At 49.4% G+C, this 18225-nt stretch overlaps 3 protein-coding genes across 3 annotated transcripts in view; 1 reads left to right on the top strand and 2 right to left on the bottom strand.

The window, feature by feature from the left end:
• The window catches only part of SCNN1A (sodium channel epithelial 1 subunit alpha), a 6572-nt gene extending 2493 nt beyond the window's left edge, over positions 1-4079 (top strand). The window contains 9 exon segments of the mRNA XM_082485414.1: positions 173-363; positions 1014-1177; positions 1297-1395; positions 1565-1682; positions 1932-2010; positions 2324-2381; positions 2502-2557; positions 3102-3177; positions 3395-4079. Of these exon segments, the coding sequence (XP_082341540.1) occupies positions 173-363; positions 1014-1177; positions 1297-1395; positions 1565-1682; positions 1932-2010; positions 2324-2381; positions 2502-2557; positions 3102-3177; positions 3395-3721 (1168 nt within the window). The 3' untranslated portion in view covers positions 3722-4079.
• An 8459-nt stretch (positions 4080-12538) lies between these two features.
• Positions 12539-15190, bottom strand: VAMP1 (vesicle associated membrane protein 1; the record flags this gene model as incomplete). The annotated part of the gene is made up of 5 exons (XM_082485293.1): positions 12539-12622; positions 12871-13029; positions 13856-13985; positions 14693-14866; positions 15099-15190. The coding sequence occupies 5 exons, from the start codon at positions 15188-15190 to the stop codon at positions 12539-12541; spliced, it is 639 nt and encodes a 212-aa protein (XP_082341419.1).
• Positions 15191-17185: 1995 nt separating this feature from the next.
• Positions 17186-18026, bottom strand: MRPL51 (mitochondrial ribosomal protein L51). Its single transcript, XM_082487613.1, has 2 exons — positions 17671-18026; positions 17186-17481 (listed from the first exon to the last, which is right to left on the bottom strand). The coding sequence occupies exons 1-2, from the start codon at positions 17924-17926 to the stop codon at positions 17285-17287; spliced, it is 453 nt and encodes a 150-aa protein (XP_082343739.1). The 5' UTR covers positions 17927-18026; the 3' UTR covers positions 17186-17284.
• Positions 18027-18225: the final 199 nt, after the last annotated feature.

Here is an 18225-nt window from a genome sequence, read left to right as displayed (position 1 = left end):
GGTACTGGCAAAAACCCATTTGGGCTCTCAAGAGTTAGCAGGATGAAAACCTGGTGTAAAAACCTGTCCAGCACCAGGACATTTTTTACAGCACATTTTAATTGCTTTTCCCTGTTCAAGCAAGTTTACATAACAAATACTGCCCATCTGCTTTAAGCCTCTCTCCCTGAAGGTGGAAAACAGAGTTGTTCCTTTCAGAAAGCCCTTCCCTTGGTCTCACAGCCCTTCTCACCCCATGTGAATGTTTCTGTTCCCATCTCAGGAATTATACCCACTTCCACCATCCATTGTATGGGAACTGCTATACCTTTAATGACAACAGCAGCAGCCTGTGGACCTCCTCACTGCCTGGGATCAATAATGGTGGGTGAGAGGCACTCTGGTGAGTAAGGAGGACAGCTCTGCTCTGTTTTCCTAGGAGGAGTTATGGGCATGCTGCTGTGCTGGCAGGTTGCTGCCCTGCTCTGTCTTGCCCAAGCTCTGTTTTCACCCATGTGGAGATGGCTGTCTCACAGACATGGCTGTCCCTCACTGCTGCCCCACTGAACTCTCTCTCTCCCATCAGTGCTTGATCCTTATGTTTGTTGCTACCTCTGGACCAGTGCTGGCCCTTCCTGAAGTCCCCTGTTGAGCTCCAGTGCTGTGCTCCTCCTTCCTGTTTCCAGCAACTGACCTGCTTGTGTTCCCAAACCTCCTGGAACCTCTCTACGCCCAATCTTCTGGCTTTTCTTCTATCTTCTATCCGGCTCCAAGTGTCTCCAGGAAATCTCTCTCAATTCCTATTTCTGCTTTTTCTAAGCCACACGGAAGAAATCCAGTTTTCTCCTGGAGCCTCCAGCTTTGTTTCTGGCCTCTCTCCAGCCACCCTCAATTACTGCCCAGCTTTGGTGCAGCCCTTGGTGATGTGTCTCTTCCTTTGTCTCTTACGGACTCACTTCTTAACCATTCTGGATGCCCTCTTCTCCCGCACGATGGCCGGCCATGACATCCCTTGCTCTGTGACGTTCCCTCAGGTCTCTCTCTGGTGGTGCGCACCGAACAGAATGATTTCATCCCTCTGTTATCCACGGTGACAGGAGCCAGGGTCATGGTCCATGATCAGAATGAGCCAGCCTTCATGGATGATGGGGGTTTCAATGTGCGTCCGGGTATTGAGACCTCCATCAGCATGAGAAAGGTGAGGAAGCAGCAGGGGTAAGCAGCGGGAATATGAACTTCAAGCAGCGACTGGCGTGAAGCATAGAAGGAAGACAGCAAAGTGCCAATTGTTGTGTGTAATGACTATTTGTATTCTAGGAGATGACTGTGCGCCTTGGGGGCAGTTACAGTGATTGCACAGAGGATGGCAGTGACGTGCCAGTTCAAAATCTGTACTCATCCCGCTACACTGAACAGGTAACTCATTATCACCGGTTCTGTGTCGGCTTTTTTCTTTACTTTTCTGAAATGCTTCAGTCCCCTAACAGCCACGCGTGTCTGTGGGCACTGTTAATAATATGATGTGATACAGGCTGCAGTGGGTTTGGTTCCCTTGTTCAACTTTTTCTAACTTGTATGCCTCCAGGTCTGCATTCGCTCCTGCTTTCAGCTCAACATGGTAGAGCGCTGTGGCTGTGCGTATTACTTCTATCCCTTACCCGCTGGAGCAGAGTACTGTGACTACACAAAGCATGTGGCCTGGGGTAAGTGGACAGGAGGAATAGTAAAGCTCATGCCCACCTGAACCTTTCTGGTCCACCTCATGTACATCTATCTCCTCATTGTCTTCAATGAGCTTCCTGGTGTGGGACATCCAAAAGACACTGTTGTCTGGGATGGTTAGTCCCTCTGAGCTTGTGGAAGGAAACCTTCTCTGGATTTTGCTTGCTGTTGCACATCATTTTTTGTATACAGATACTGTATTTACTGGATTTACTTTCTCTGCTGCTCAGGCTACTGCTATTACAAACTCCTAGCTGAATTCAAAGCTGATGTGCTGGGCTGTTTCCACAAATGTCGGAAACCTTGCAAGTAAGTTTGATCGTCAATCAGGTAGACTGGGAACTCTTTATTCCTAGAGATGTTGGAAAGCATTAATTGACCAGGGCAAAAGCTTGAGTCAATAGTGGAGCTGCAACCCAAAATGATATTTCTCCCATCAGGAAGCCAAAATGGCTGAGGAGCATCAGTGTCAGCTTGGGGGTGAGCTCCTGAGGACTGTGCAGAAGCTCACTGGGAAGTAGGCAGAACTTCAGCATGGGAGGGAGTTTCCAGGTGTCCCTGGGGATTGAGAAACCTGGCATTCCTACAGCTTCAACAGCTAACACGGCTTCTTGTCTTCCAGAATGACTGAATACCAGCTGTCAGCTGGATACTCCCGATGGCCTTCTGCTGTCTCAGAGGTAAGGAGAGGGTTTCCCCAGTACTGCTCCGAACTCCCATTTAGTCTTTCTTTAACTGGTACTAAACCTACAGGAGGTGACTGTGGTCATGTAACGCAATTTATTGCACTTTCATTTCAGGACTGGGTTTTTTACATGCTTTCACAACAGAACAAATACAATATCACATCTAAGAGGTGAGCGCCCCTTAACAGAGGTTGCATCTGAACCAGAAATCATCCCAGTGGAGTGTGTACGTTGGGGGGTCATAGTTCAGATTAAATCACTTACGGGAAGAGATTATGCATGGGACCCATGGACAAGGCCAGTGGATTTGAGACAGAGTAGAGATAAACTAAGACTTCAACAAGGACTGGGAATCCAAGTGAAGAGTCTGAAAAGGGTCAGCTGCTAGTATGAAAATAAGAAGCCCCAGGCTGCTGGTCTGGAGTCATGGTAAGGGCTAGTGGAAGAGTGGGAAGGAGAGCCATGCATGACCTTGTACTTAGCCAATGTAACCCACAAACATTTGGTTTCACAGCACAGTCTCAGAAGTGCACTGTAAGTACCAAAGATTGTATTTAGTGCACAATGAGGTAACTGTGGAGATGGGGAAGCCTCTGGGTAGTATACATAGGAGGAGGACAGGGGGCAGAAGGGGACAGAGAAGTCAATTAAGCTTGGTGAAGAAATGCAGGGATTGCAGATTTGGGGTTACTGAGCCCCATCTTTCATTTACAGGAACGGAGTTGCCAAAGTGAATATCTTTTTTGAGGAGTGGAACTACAAGACCAATGGGGAGTCGCCAGCCTTCACGGTACACACTTTACTGCCACGTCCTCTCTAGCCACCCATTCCCCTACGATGTCCCTCTGTATTGGCAGGCATTCATTCCAGCAGCATTGCTGGCTATCCAGTCTCTTTTCCCGTGGCAGGGTGGGAGGAACCCCACACACACTGCAAGTGGGAGCAGGCAGGGAGGCAAAAGGCTGGAATGAGGGCTGTCTTCACTGCCCTTTCTCTGTTTCTTGCAGGTAGTGACTCTGCTGTCCCAGCTTGGGAACCAGTGGAGTCTCTGGTTTGGATCCTCTGTCCTATCTGTGATGGAGCTTGCAGAGCTGATTCTGGATTTCATCGCCATCACCTTTATCTTGGGCTTCCGCTGGTTCCGCTCCCGGCAGCAGCTCTCCCCACCAGGACCCCCTCCGAACAGTCACGATAACACTGCTTTCCAAGACGAGGCACCAGGTCTCAGTGCTCCACACCGCTTCACTGTTGAGGCTGTAGTGACCATGCTGCCATCTTACAACAGCCTGGAACCCCGTGGGCTGAGCAGGGACGGTGAAGTGGCACATGAGTGAGGCATGGCTTATTCCACAGTTCCGATGGGTGGCAATTGGAGCAAAAGTTGCACGCTTTCTCTGCGGGACCTGCATTTCCTTATTCCTGGGGTGCCCTACCTGGACCACAGCGAAGACTGCACTGTGGTTGGTCTGGGTTCATTGCTTTCACTACTGTAGGTGAATTCTTCGGTCTCATAAAATACTATCACTCTGGGGATCACCAGGGATGAGAGTTGATCTAATGTATATATTGGGGAGATGTCAACTTGGTTTCCTTACACTCCTTGCACGTGCACACTACGTGTGCGTGCGTGCTTTCTTTTCCCTGCAACAAGGATGCTGCCACAGTTCTGGTCTGTTGTTAATTAAAGAGGTTTGGCAGGTGTGACTGGCCTCCTGTGTGGTATGACAAGGGACAGGAATGGCGTTTCAGCTGGGGTACAAGTCTCTCCACAGGCTGAGTTTGTTAAGCTTTTCCTAAGGTTGGAAACTGGTTGCTCTTTCCTAGTTCTTAATGTCCACCTTTGATCCAAAGACCAGGCCACCCACCCTCCCCTCCCAGAGAGGAGAGGCTACTTGTATAGCCCTGAGAGATGACAGCCATTGACATAAGCTCAATTTATATTATGGACAATACTCTGGGGAGGTGGTTGGTGCTTGCTGCCACTCTTAGGTCAGGACAAAACACCCCTGGCAGAATAAGGTCTCCCTTTATTAAGCTGCCTGTGTGGCACTGGTGGATCTTAGCTGTATAGCAGTGTCCTTCCTTGTGATAAACCATACACATGTACGTCCAGCTCTTTGATCATTTGCCAGAGTATTCGGGATAAACTGATCTCTACATAGGAGCTATGGAACCAAAGTGCATATGCACACCCTCGGAAACATCCCAAACAACATCTCTGCTGCCATGAGATCCTGCAAAAGAGGCTCAGAATAGCATAGGTTATGCAGTGCCTGCTCTGCTCCACTCATCCCTTCTCTGGTTCACCCACAGAGGCTCTGCTGAGGACTGTGAAGCACAGAAGTGCTGCAGGCTTTAATCTAAGATCCTTTCAGAGAAAGCTTTAGTCTATTGGAATGGACTGCATAGGTAATCAAGGCTGGGACAAAGATGGTCCTATTCTCAGGAACTAATTTAGGGATCTTCGCATAAAAGCACACATCTTATTTCTTGCGGTAAGCTTGCCATTCTATTTTTTACAAATACGCAGACTTCTGCTGCAATGCTGTTTACACAGCACTTTGTGTGGTATCAAGAGAGCAAGGGTGATGTCCTTAACAAACAGGATTATCTGCTTGACCAGAAACAAACACAGATACCAGAATTTAAGCATATAGCTTAGGCAAAGACCTGTGATAGCAAGTATCCAGTCACATTACAAACAGCCTCTTTTAAATTTAAAAACTAGTTAATCATAACAAAAGAAGAACTTCAGATATTTTAAAAATGAAGGTAGATGCACTGCTGGAGGATTTTACTGCAGTATATAAACTGTTGCCTAATTCTTCCCTTTGAGATGTTAAACACATGCTTGTTGTACTGCTCTTGCCTTGATTACCTAAATGCACTTTTCACTTCCCAGCAGAGAGGTGATTTTCTTCCTCCTCACGGACTTGAACACTATATTCTTCATTACACAAATATGCATGTTTTTTCAAACTTTATCCCAGTGCTCAGCTGATGACCTTTGTCTGAAAGTGAATGAGGTCTCTGCTGGAAATAGAAGCGATTCAGGTAGTGTCCTTCAGCAAGAGGGGCTGTCAGGCGGGAAGGAGAAGCCTGCAACCACAGGCACTTAGAGGTGTGGGAACCTGTGTTCCCCCTGGGAGGCCCCCACTTGAAAAAGTCAGGACTTCCACAAACATGGGAGGAAAAAAAAAAATCCACTTGCTGTGTTTATGGGTGATTTTAAATGAAGTAAATGAGGGTGAGTAATGAAAGAATGAAATCTCAAAGTTGCCGTAATGAAGGGACTTTCATGTTCTGTAAAAACACTGCCCAAGAGGCAGAGTTAAAAGCTAGGTTTAGTGGCTAAAACAAAAAAGTAAGTTTGGTCACAATAAAAACAAGGTAAATAGAAGAGTAACTGCGCCCATAGCCCAGCGCTTGGTCATGAATTCAGTACTACAGACTGCCACCTTGGGTAGTTTCTAGGACGTGAATGAGCAAAAACCTGATGTTGGACACAAAGCTGTTAGCTTCTCAAAACCACCTCCAAATCAAGAAAGGACAAAGAGCAGGTGCAACACCTAAAACAGTCTCTGTATATCATAAACGTATGATGATTCATACATTGAGCATGATCTTTCCAGAATAGCCAAAGAGTAAGACACGATTCTTCACATCACACGGTACCTTGTGATAAAATTGATGTGACCCACTGCATCACGCATATTAAAGTGGGTAATTAAGGAAGATTAATCAGAGGCATAACTACTTGAAACATTAAATTCTCTTCAACATCATAAAGAAATAGAGCTGTAGAAGAACGTGATGTAGTCCCCAGGGGAAGCTTACACCATAATATCTCTGCTCTGTAAAAGTGTTAAAATGCAAAAAATGGGCTTTGACTGATGAACTCAAACTAATGGCCCCATTCTGGGTAGCTGTAAATCCAGAGTTAAAAGCCTGTACAAACATGAAGTCATTATACAAGTTGGTAAATAGATTAGCCCTTCCTGTCCTAAGGATCAGTGCAAAAATTGCCATCTTGGGAGAAATCCGGTGATCCTCCCAGGAACATCCCTATACTTCTTGTAGGCTGACAGGACCACAAATTATTGGCTCAACAGATGTATAGTGAGCTTGGTCTGGCTGAAAACAAGAGGCAAGTCCAGCTGTCCTGGAGTGAGAGTGTGGAAAATGGAGTGTTTTGCTGAGAATGTGAAGTACTACAGGAAAGGGGAGAAAGTATGCATCTAGAGATTTGTCAGTCAGCAAAAGGTAAATTAAAGGCCTGAGATGGGGTGAATTTGTACAAGAGGAGAAAGTTGAGGGTATGTAAATGCTCAGTAGTCATAGGTATGTTAGAAGCATAGCACAGTTATTTGAAGGACATAGAAAAGACGCAAGGAACAACTGTAGGTCATACAACACTGAAGAAAAGCAAGTTTTGTCTTTTTGGACTGGAAGCATCTGTCATGCAGGAGGAAGGCACGGAAGTAGGAATAAAAGTGCTTGAAGGGGGAAGGGAAGTGCAGGAGGAGAAAAATAATTTTGTGGGTAAGTTGAGAGTATTAAAGTGGTTTGGTTTGCAGGAGTAAGCAGCATGGAAGTGAGTAGTTCCATGTGCTTAAGAGGAATGAGGATGAGAAAAAGGAAAGTTTACACGATGGGGAAATTACAGAGGGAGAAGAGGGATGAGATCAGGAGCTTAAAAACAATAGCAGAGGAACTGTGGAAGTGTTTGTTGCTGCTGAAACACAAGGAGAAATGTGAACTCTTTCGGGTTGTGGAACAACCCACAGAGATGGGGTATAAAGGGCCTGTGGGACCAGGGTGGTGGCAGACATTTGCCAGTTGATTGAGGGCTAAAAGCATTTGGAAATCACGTGCTAGCAGAGAAAAGGCATACAGACAGTCTGGGCAATGCAGGGATGCTGAAGTCTGAGGGCTCCAGTTGTGAGATCAGATGAATTTGGGGGATCTGAGAACTCTAAAAAAACTTGGAGTGTAGTGGGAGTGGAGGAACGGAAAGAAGTACTGGAAGAAAGGGAAGAATGGGCCAGCCCCTCCAGCAAGGAGAAAAACTAAGCAGAGGATGGTTGAGAAGGCAGGGAACACAGGGACAGAGAGCCACAGGCAGGCATGCCCTGCTATCTGCTGAAAACTTGTTTCTTAACAGTGTGGCAGTCACAGTTTGACAGATACCTTAATTCTTATTAAAGAAAAAAAAAAGGTAATACTGGAAATGCATGGAAGTACAGCATAAGTGTAAGTGTCTAGAGAAGCTAGAAAGTGACAAAACAACCACTTCAGAAAATAAACAATACCTTTAGAAGAACTAAACTCTGCTTGCTGGAGTGCTTGGAGAAGCCGGACAGATAAATGCGAGGTTGGCCTGCACGGATTGAGGTCAAACCTAGAAGGAATTTGAGGAGAGGGTTACCAGTTTCTTGGGACAGGTTCAGTAAAAGCTAAGGGGTGGAGATGTGCTACGTCAAGAAATTAAGAGCAGCAGCGCTGCTGGTGAAAGGACAGAGGGAACCCACAGAGATCAGGAACACACCAGAGGCATGGCTGTGTTCAGTCCTGCAGTTCTTTACACTTACCAATGTGCAATATTTAAAAGGGTCTTGTGAGCATAAGAGACAAAAGCGCCTTCAGATTCCAAGTATATCCTTAAAGGCAACGAACTAAAAAAAGCTTAGTATTTGGAGATTATGGCAAATTTATATTAAAAAAAAAAAATAGCGCTTTTGGAAAAGAAGCCTGGCAGGAGAGAATGTGAAAAGTTATTTTGGCCTCTGCAAGAATCATTTAGCAGGTCTATGCACTGAAAGGACGTTATAGGGCTGTTTATATTGGAAAACCGGGGAGCAAATAAGGGTGTTCTGAACAACTCTCTCTGGCAAAAAAATAGGTCAAAGATTACCAGAAGCATGGCAGCTGAAGTGCAACTTTATTCTGGGCTGTAAACAGGGGAAGTTTTGTGAAGGCACCCACTTACATGTCCCTAGAGGGAGCATTGTAGGGAACCTGGAAGAAACACTGGGCTGAACTCACATATCCAACAGGCACAGCTGAGTTGCCTACTTTGTAAAACCTATATCCTCATCTCTTACATGTTTCAGAAAGTAATTATTTGCTTAGAGGTCAGAACAAAGATAAAACCTCTATACTTCCCCGTTATTGCCTCTTTCGCCAAGTTAAGGCTTCCAACCCCAGTGGATACTTCAGAGCAGGAACCTCTGTCGCTTCACAGGGAAACCAGGTCTGTTTAACAAGTGTTGATGCTGCATTCCTACTCTGAAGAAAAATGTTGTGTCTTCCCCACTATCATTTGGTTATTCTCCAGCTGAGCCAAGAAACCAACAGCCCACAGGCTGATGAGAGCATACGTCCTTCTTCAATCAGTACATAGAAACCTCAAGAAAGACCAGAACAAGGCTCAGGGCATCTAGAAACATGAAGGTTTAAGACACGTCCATTTAAGAGCAGTAAAGTTGAGGCCCCACCAAATCAGAAGGTGTCAGGATGAAGCAGTTGATATGGGAGTTGTATATGTTTAAAGGCAGGGCCTGAATTTCTAATTATACTTTTAAAGAACTACAACACACACTTGGCAGGAATTGTAGCGTGACTAGTTCATTCAGGTTGTGCAGGCCTGATCTGTGCTGAAGTTTAGACTGTACATGCTGCTTTAATCCACCAGCCAGTCCAGTCTCCCTCCTTTCCCAGGAAGGCTTTCATCTTTTGAAGAATTAGCCTAGCTGCACTGCTCCAAATTCACAATGGCCATGCCTTGTTCTGGTATGATTTTGGTGATGTTTAAGACTGGACAAAGATTGGTTGTAAGGGAACCACAAGTCACAGGGACTACTGTTTTACAACCTGAAGTTTGTAACAGCAGGAGCAGATATGAGGGCAGAAGTACTTTGTTTTAAAATAAGTCCGCACTGGACAAAGCTCTGTCAAGTCTTTTTAATGAGTTTCAAGTATACAGTGAAGCAAAACAAGGGGGCATTTACCTTTATTCCAGTCATGCTCCAAGATACACTGTGAACAGCATCCTACTCTTAGATCGTGAACACGTGTCATAACACCAATGGAGAATTGTTTTTTCTGGGTTTAAGGATCTGAGGACAGGCTGCTGAAATGCAAAAGCAGCAGAGCCCAAGGAACTACAGCTACCAGCAACACACCCTCCCATTCAGCGAGGTGCCCCCCAGACACCTCCCCATGCATTACTCAGTGTCTGGACACTTGGTGAACAGAAGTAGAGTTGGATTGGGCAGCCTCTTTCCCCAGCGCTGCTGGTCCATACATCTTGTTACAGACTTACCACGAAGTCAGTCCAGCACACGGTTGCAGTACAACTGGAACTACCACCATTGCAATGGAAGACCACCTGCTGTTTTGAGGGCCAGAACTTCAGGTGTGTGTAGAGTATGGAAGTGACAAAAAAAAAAAAAAGAGTTCCAAAACAAGTTTGGTATCCCAGCCCTTCCCCATCCACTGACAGACCAGACAGACTCAATAAGGTGGTGAATTGTGTTTCTTAGAGACCATTTAAAGTACATGAGCTGATTACTATAACATGCCAGAGATTACAGTTGTGTTTATAGAGGAAGGAAATAAACTGCACGTGCGTGAGTGGCTATAATGCTGTGGACAGCAGAGTCCCTTGCTTTTACTCAGAGGGCCTTGGTGATTTTTCTTGCCCATGCAGAGACACAAAGGAGGGGAAAGGGAACAGAAGAAGAGGCAACATACAACATCTAAGAGAAAGAAATGGAAGAGACAGCCTAGGGGGACCTTAGCCCCCAGAGGAACAGGAGGAATGGGGCACCAAAGGCTTGTTTAGAAGAGTTCAAGAGAATTGCTGGTCTGGGGGCCTCAAGCTTGTATGCCCACCCCCTAAAATGATAGCAGTAAGTAGTAAAAGCAGGCCCTGGCTCCTCTTCAGTAGATGCACTTCTGACCGTCCATCACATCTCAGTTCCACAGGGAATTAGGGAAGTGCTCAGGGGACGAGGGCTGCTTCACTCCAGATCTTCATCTCTGCCCTCACCCAAGGTGGAGAGGGATGGAATTGCAGGGAGATGAACTCAGCGCAAATGAAATGCTGGGGCATGGAAGTGAGCATGCAAAACCTAGCCCCTTCCCAGATGCCCTGTGAGGAGGAAAGGGGCTTCCCTGGCACACCCAACAAAACTAAAAGCTTTTGGTCCTCCCAGCTTTTGTACTTCACTCCCATCCGGGAACTCCAGTGATGTTCTCCCCTGCCTCCCTGCATCTTCTTAAGCTTAGACAGATCCCAGTGTATTCTAGAACAGAGGTAGAGCTTCCTAAATTAAAGGAGTGCCCTCTTTCCAGTCTAGATTACAGGCTACAGCTCAGCTTATAAAAAAAGACAAGATGCACTTTCCTCAGAAGACTCTGCAGAAACTGAGGAATGAGGCGGCTCATTTAACCCCAGGTTTGACAACACACAAGCAACTCGCATCTCTTGTTATTTTTTTAAGGAGAACAAGGGTATTGCTTACAGCAAGCTGCAGCATTCCATGCTGTAAGTTTTACTTCCAGCAGAGACCATCTTGGATCTCAATTCAAGAGAACCCATAGCAAGTAGGAGGATTTCAGTTTGATAGGCAAGATCCCTAGAGATCTAAGCTGCCAAACTGGGACATCTGATGTCACTTTGCAATACCCATGCCCAGAGCAGCATTTTCCTTTGAATCCCTAGCTAACCATTCCAAGTATTTTCTAACTCCTGCTGCAAGTTAGGACTTTGTAGTAGCAGAAACAGAACAGGTATTCATAATCAGAAAGCTGTGTGGCTCCTTCAGTCTCATCTGGAATACCTCCAGTCTCCTTCACCTCTATCTGCTATATAGTGAACTTCCTTTGACATTCCACCCAGTAGCACAAAAGCAAAACATTCCCACTCTGCCACTACCCCAAGGTCTTCCAGAAGGCTACAATATAGTAGAAAACCACTGGGTCCTTGCTTGTGTCTGCACAGATGAAAGGAATATTTGACACCCCCCACCAGACTCCTTACTGTTGTTCTTTTGTTCCTTCTGGTAGGAGATTTTACTCCTACACATGCCTTCTAGATAGTAACAAAACTCCTTAGTCTGTTGCACTTGACTGAGGTAATCATGTAGGCTCTCCTTTATAATAACCGAAATGGCCATGTTCAGACAGCAAGTCATCTGAAAATAAGGACAGGCAGAATAAATCATTTAAGTACTCATCTCTCCACGGCTAGAGAAATCTAGATGACTATCTAGCTCAGTCAGATGGCTCACAGTCACTGACCAACACAAACTAGCCTTTATTTCAGAAGCTCAATGAAAAGCTTAAGTCATGCTGCCGCTCTATTTAGGCAGAATACTGAATCTCACATGCTGAAGTCCTTCATCCCCAAAGGCACTGCATTAAGGCATTCTTATTTTGCTAGAGTCCACACAGGCACTATTTGACAAGCTCACACCCAAAAACAAGCCACAAAAATTCCCTGCAGAAGAGCAGGAGCATTAGCTACCCGCTCCTCCTCTACTTCCCTTTCCTCTACACTCAGATGACCCTCCCTAAAGCTGCAGCAGCTGTTGAAGAGTCTAACCATGTTCAGTAGAGCGCTTCAGAGTCCCATACAGAAGACAAATTAAAACCAAGAAAGAAATCAATGAAGAAGCTAGGTGGAAGGGAAGGGAAGGAAAGATTCAGGGGCAAGAAGAGACAGGCAAGGTGACAGGGGACAGTAGGCTGCAGACTGAAGGAGCTACATTCAAGTAAAAAAGTAGACTGGAGACAAAGCAATAGGGAAAAAAAAAAAAAGAGGAAAGAACAAAAGGGCAAGTTACACCAAAGGTCCCTCAGAGACTTCCAAATCCCCCACCAGGGAAGGGACTTGCCAACCCACCCACTCCAGGGTAAACGCCCCTCATACTCACAGGTTTACCTGACCTGGCAGACAGCGTTTCCCATTTCTACAACAATGGCCACCCCCAGTTCCTTCCATTATTATGTAAAGCGTACCATTTCCACAATAATCGTGGGAGTTCCAGCACCACCACCTCCCTTCCCCAAGGACTGAAGTTAACACTTATGCAACCAAGACCCTCCAGATCTCAAACCAGAAAGAGTTTAGAGTTGGTGCTTCTTCACCTTTGATCCTGGACTTTTCGGTACTTACTTACAATCACCACCACCACAATGGCACAAATCACTCCCATCATGATCATCATCTGGAGAGAGAGATTGTCAAAGAGAAATACTCAGAACAGTTTGACAAGTCCACATCTTCCCTGACAGACAGGGAACATAAGACAGACCCTGAAAGTAGGACAGCCAAGGCCTCAAAGTCTTTCCACAGTGAAAGAATTCTAAGCATTTGAAATAGTTATTAAGCCCCAACTATCCTCTCAAAGCCCTGCGGGAGAAGACTATCCCAATTTCCTTCTGATTATGGAGATCATGGCACTAGGAAACTCACCTTGCAGTTCTTCCACCAGTACTTCCTTTTCAGTTTTGCCGCGCTACTTTCAAATTGTGAGGCACCGGCCTGAAGTGCATCTGCCCGGTCATCTAGCTCTGACAGTTTCTGGTCTCGTTGCAGCACTTTGTCTACATTTACACGCATTATATCAACCACCTGCAGAAGGAAGAACAGTAGCAGCAGTTATATTGGCAAGCTGAAAAAGTAAGAACAGTAACTTGGCCAATAACTAACACTGAGATACTAACAAGTGAAAGCCCCAAACAACGCAAAATAGTCAGGATGTGAAACAGCTTTCAAGTCATTGTCCACTTTTAAGAGGGGAAAAATTCCTCGACACCCTGCTAAAGTATTAGTTCAAGTACCCTTAAACCAGGTCCTCGGCCCCACATTATCACCTGCTTTTAAAAGCTCTCAAATCCAGCAACCCTACGCCGCCACCCCTCCCCCCCCCAAACATAATCATATGCTCACCCCCTGATAACAGCAAGGATAACTTAGAGCTACATGTTGCTGCCACAGTGAGGCATAAAGTCGTTACTGCACGACAGCAGCCACGCCACAGATACTGACCCTGGAAAGTCAGGCAACGTTCGTTCCCCGCACATCACACGTTGAGCCCGCACACAGAGGGTTCCCTTGAAGCAGCGGGCAGGGATTAAGAGCTGTTCTGAATGCTGTATAGCTTTATTTCTATAACAGATGCACGATGCAAAGTACCAAAAATTTAACAGGCTTGCTCCTTAGAAGTCATATCTGGAATTAAGCAGCTTTCAAACATAAAGCAATTTCATCTCTGCTCCAGCCTCTTTATAGGTGTGCCACCATGCTTTTGAGTATTGACTATTTTCTGACATCAGCGTGACAAGAGCATCCACCCCCTCGGCAACAGACGCCTGTCAAGAACACCGCTGCTGCAGAGCAGTAGGAGAAGAGTCCAGGCAGGCTTCGGGAAGGCAGGGCGGCTGGCAGAGCTACTCACCTCCTCCACTTGGGCCTGCGTCTGCTGCAGCCGGCGGTTACTGCTCAGATTTGGGGGTGGCCCGGGGGGACCCCCACCAGGGGCTCCCCCTTCGGGAGCCCCGGGAGCAGGCTGTTGAGCTGGGTCAGACCTAGGGAACACACATACGGGCAAACAGAAAACCCAGTCAGCCGCTCAGGAGAGAAGAACCCCCACACACACACCCCCAAATCTACCTGAACCCCAGTGTCCCCAGGCTGGGACAGTGCTGGCAGCAGCCCTGAGTGCCTCCATCCTCCCCGGGTGCCCCCCGGACCAAGAGCAAGCGCAGGCCCAGGAGGGCAGCGGGGAGGGCCAGCACCGGGGGGGTGGGGGGGGGAGGGCTTTGCGGGTGCGGCCGTGCCCGGGGTGACAGCCGCCTGGCCGCGGGGAGGTGACCGGGAGGCGGCCCGCAGCGTGCCGCAAGCGCTGGGCGGAGGGAGGGGGGACGGGGCCACACCGACAGCAAGACAACGCGGGGGCGCTCCGGCGAAGGGGGAGGGGACGGGACGGCAGCCCCCGGGCGGTTGGTCGCAGCGGTGGCCACCAGCCAGGTTGGCGGCGGCTGGAAGGGGGCGCGGCGGCCCGGAGCTCCCGCGCATCACCGGTGGGGGGATGGCCCACGCACGCACCCCCTTTCCCAGGCGGGGGGGGCGCCGGGTGGGCGAGCAGGACCACCCGGGGCGGGGGTGGGGGGGAGCGCGGTGCGGGCAGCCCTGCCTGCGGCTGCTGCAATGCGCCACTCGGCCCCACCGCCGGGCAGGACACAGGCTCCGCACTAGCCCGTTCCCTGCTGCTCCACACCCCCCCGCCCAACACATCCGCGCCCGCCGCAGGCCGCCCACGATCGGGCGGGCACTCACATTGCCGAGCCGGACCAGGACACCCGGGCACACCGCAGCGAGAGAATCCCGCACCGGCAACCTCACGGCTCCGCGCCGGCACAGCAGCAGCTGCCGGGGCCGCAAATTTATAGGCGACGAGTCCCCGCCCCTAGAGCCGACAGCCAGTCAGAAGTAGACATAGGAAGGACTCTCCAGGAACGGCAAATCAGCACCGCCTGTGGGTTCCTCCTCAGCCAATCAGCGCTCCTCAGCCCTGCGGGAGCGAGGCGCCCCGTGAAGACGGCGATTTAGCCGAGCCCCGCCCCCCTTCCTCTCTCCGGACTACGGAGGGGACAAGCTCCTCCCCGCCTTTGGGAACGCCCAATGGGAGCAGAGCCCACCTCCCCCTTCCCCCCCTCGGCGTGTGCGAGTCGGGCGGTGCCCGCCCCTGCGGAGGGGCCGGTGGGCGGCGGGGTCGGGCGCGTCCCGGCATCTCTCCCGGTCCCAAAAGGGCCTTGGGCGGCCGCCGGGTCCCTCCCGCTGCCAGGTGCTGAGCCCGCCGGCCCCGGTAAACGGTCACCCGCCCCGTCGGGTATTTCCCCTTGGACCCCAGCCCGGTGCTGGTGCCGGTTACAGGCCCGGGCTGCGGAGGGCCTCCCTAACCCCCGCCTCTGCAGCGCGTTTGTTGGCTCCGGTGAAGCCGCTGTCCCTGCAATTAAAATATGGCGTGGCTGGCCCACTTCCAGCGTACGGCGCGGCATCACGCTGCCGGAGCAGCTGACGGAGGAGTCCCTGAAGCAGCTGCTGCCTGCTGGGGGAAGGGGGGCTCCGGCGGCAGCCCCTGGGAACAGGCACCTGTTTGGGGCTGTTGAGAAGCCTGCTGGAACCGAAGGGAGGATTCTTCAATTCGGGGCAAAAAGGGAAGCAGGAAGGTGCTGGAAGAAGTCCCTCCTCCATACAGCATTTGGCATGGTGAGTAGGGTGGCAAGCGACTGGTTTACAGTGAACTTCAGTGGCCTTTCATGAGGTGGTACAGGCCATCATTAAAAGCTTTTAGTGTCCAACATGATAAACTAGTAGATGGACAAGATTTTGGCCTAGGAACCAAAAAAACACGACTACAAGGAAGGTGAAGACTTAATACAGCGCTGTGACTAGAGCCAGATGATGTGCAGATAGGGCTGTTGAGGGTTAAGGAGTAACCTAGCACCAGCCTCGGTGGAACCGAAGGTTTTTAAGCTGTGAAGGGACAAGTAATGGATAAAGCTTCTGTAGCTTGGCGACCTTCCCACCGCAGTTTGAGGACTGTTCCAATAACCATTGCAAATAGCAGAAGGTGGAGCTTGTGGAACTACTGGCCCACAGAGCCCTTGCCAAGTTGGTGCTTAGGGACTAAGAGCTGACAAAGGATCCAAGATACTTTCCTCTGGAACTTCTCCAGTTTCTGACATACTTTCAGCCAAGGATTTGCTACACTTGTGGTTTACATATGTAATAACCCCCTGCTACTCTCTTCCAGGTGCCTGCTCAGTCTCCACTTGAATCTGTGCACATTTCCTGAATCCACACCACCTTTTGGCGAGAGTCCCACAGGTTTGCCACCCTGCTCCTGAGAAACATGGACTTCAGCTGCTAGAACAGAGACTTTGGCTTCACCTTCCTGAGTCATAGGCCAAAAGGAAGCTCTTTTCAATCCCTGCAACTTCCAACCAAGTGCTTTTAAAGACAAAGTAGCCTTGCTCTGTAACAGGATACATCAAGTCAGCAGATAACTCCCCAGTTACCTAGCAGTCAAATTAACAACTAAGGGAGAAAAGATAGCTAAATACCTGCTCACCTTACAGATTTTTCTGAAGTATATAATAGTCTTTGTGATACTGGACTAGAGGGATGCCAGCTTTGACTCACCGTACCTTCTCCTCTAAAGGAATCAACAACAGTTATGGAAAACTAGAAACTAGAGTTTTTAAAAACAGTTAAGTGCCTGAATGACTTTTGCAAATCCTGACTAAATTATAAACAAAAGGCCACTTGTCGTTAGTACGGGGTTATGTCATCATCAGCATGAAATAGACACAAATTCTGTTCTTAAGACAGGTTTTGATACATTTCAACTAACATTTGGATCATTCATGTTTAACATTAATCACAGATAAATGGAGGACAAGGGAGCAAACAGTGACCAGGAAGATGTATTGGCTGGCACTCTTAGCACTAACTTGAGAACTTGGCTATGAGGAAAAACCTAAGCTGGAGTCTACTGAAGTTGTGAAGTACAATGTGAGAACCTAGGGCTCACAGAGACCGAAAGGATGCTTGAAGGCTGGCCAAGAAACAGAGGACTCTCAAGTCAAGTTTAGGGATGCAGGCTGGAACAGATGCCTGTGAGAAGTATGTCAGAAGTGATTGAGGGGGCAGAACGTGCACAAAGGAGCTCAGGCCTGGTGCAGCAGGACCTTGGGACTGGGCCAGAAACGCACAGCAAAGGCTGCAGAAAGCACTTGGAACCCAATTGTGTGAAAGCTGGTTTTATTCTGATCGCAATGCCACAAAACCACAGCTCCATGTGCTGAACCCACGGTTGCTCTTAGCGGTGCTTCCCAGTACGATTGAAGCGCCTATACAAGTACCGGATCCTCTTGTTGAGTTTGTGGTAGTCGTCTACAAACATCCTATCTCCCACAACCTGCTTCTTGCGGATGCACCTCTGCAGCTCATTCCCCCGCCAGCCTCGCAGCCACTTGGGCCCCACGATGAGGTTCTTCGGGTGGATCTGGAAGTCGCCTGAGAACAGAAGGGCAGAACAGAGAGGATGAAGCCAGGTCTTAGAAGAGGCTGTTCACAGGGCAGCTGGCCCCAATTTCCCCCCAGACCTCTCGCTGTTGGAGGAGCCGCTTGCCCACAGGTGGGTTCAGCCTTCCTCTCCTCCGGCCCTGGGGCTGCCGCGGGGAAGGGACGGGGGGGGATTCTTACCCAGGATTCCGACGTTGTCGTAGACCCCGAACAAGGCCCGTTTTTTCGTCCACCGATCCACCTGCTTGGGCTTCGGGGGCTCCTTGATGCGGAAGGCCCGGGTAAGCCCCGCCAGGGGCGAGGAGAGGGGCACGGGGAGACCGGGCCGCACGGGCCCCCAGCGCGCTCCGCCGGCGCTAATGCTCCGCTCGGCCTGGAGCAGGGGCGCGGCCCGGCCTAGCAGGGCTCGCCCCGCCGCCCGTACCAGCGCCTCCATTGGGGTGACCCCGCGGGCGGTCCCCCCGCCGCCGATGGGGGAGGAGTAGCAGCCGTTTCTGTCGGGCCGCCCGGCTGCGCTTTAGCCCCGCCCCTTCCGGTTGCTGTGGCCGTCGGGAAGCGGGAAGACGAGAAGGTGACGTCGCGCTAAACGGTCGAAGAGGGAAGGGAGCTGGTGATTGGGCGAAGCGCTGCCGCGCGGCTGCGCTGCTGGGCGCTGATAGGCCGGGGAAGGGGGCGGGGCGAGCGCAGCCCGCGCGCGCTGTTTTGAGTGCCCGGGACTGAGGAGGAGGAGAAGGC

This window comes from Vanellus vanellus (assembly GCF_965231255.1).
Source record: "Vanellus vanellus genome assembly, chromosome: 1".
NCBI lineage: Eukaryota > Metazoa > Chordata > Aves > Charadriiformes > Charadriidae > Vanellus > Vanellus vanellus.
The sequence above is the reverse complement of the archived record's forward strand: the minus strand, read 5'-3'. Positions and strand labels throughout refer to the sequence as shown.

What these genes read in the sequence shown, in the direction of transcription:
- MRPL51 (XM_082487613.1), bottom strand. Translation starts at nt 17,926, where the DNA reads ATGGAGGCGCTGGTACGGGCGGCGGGGCGAGCCCTGCTAGGCCGGGCC. An exon ending in CGACAACGTCGGAATCCTGG is followed by an intron (nt 17,482 to 17,670) that starts GTAAGAATCCCC and finishes TTCTGTTCTCAG; the next exon opens with GCGACTTCCAGATCCACCCG.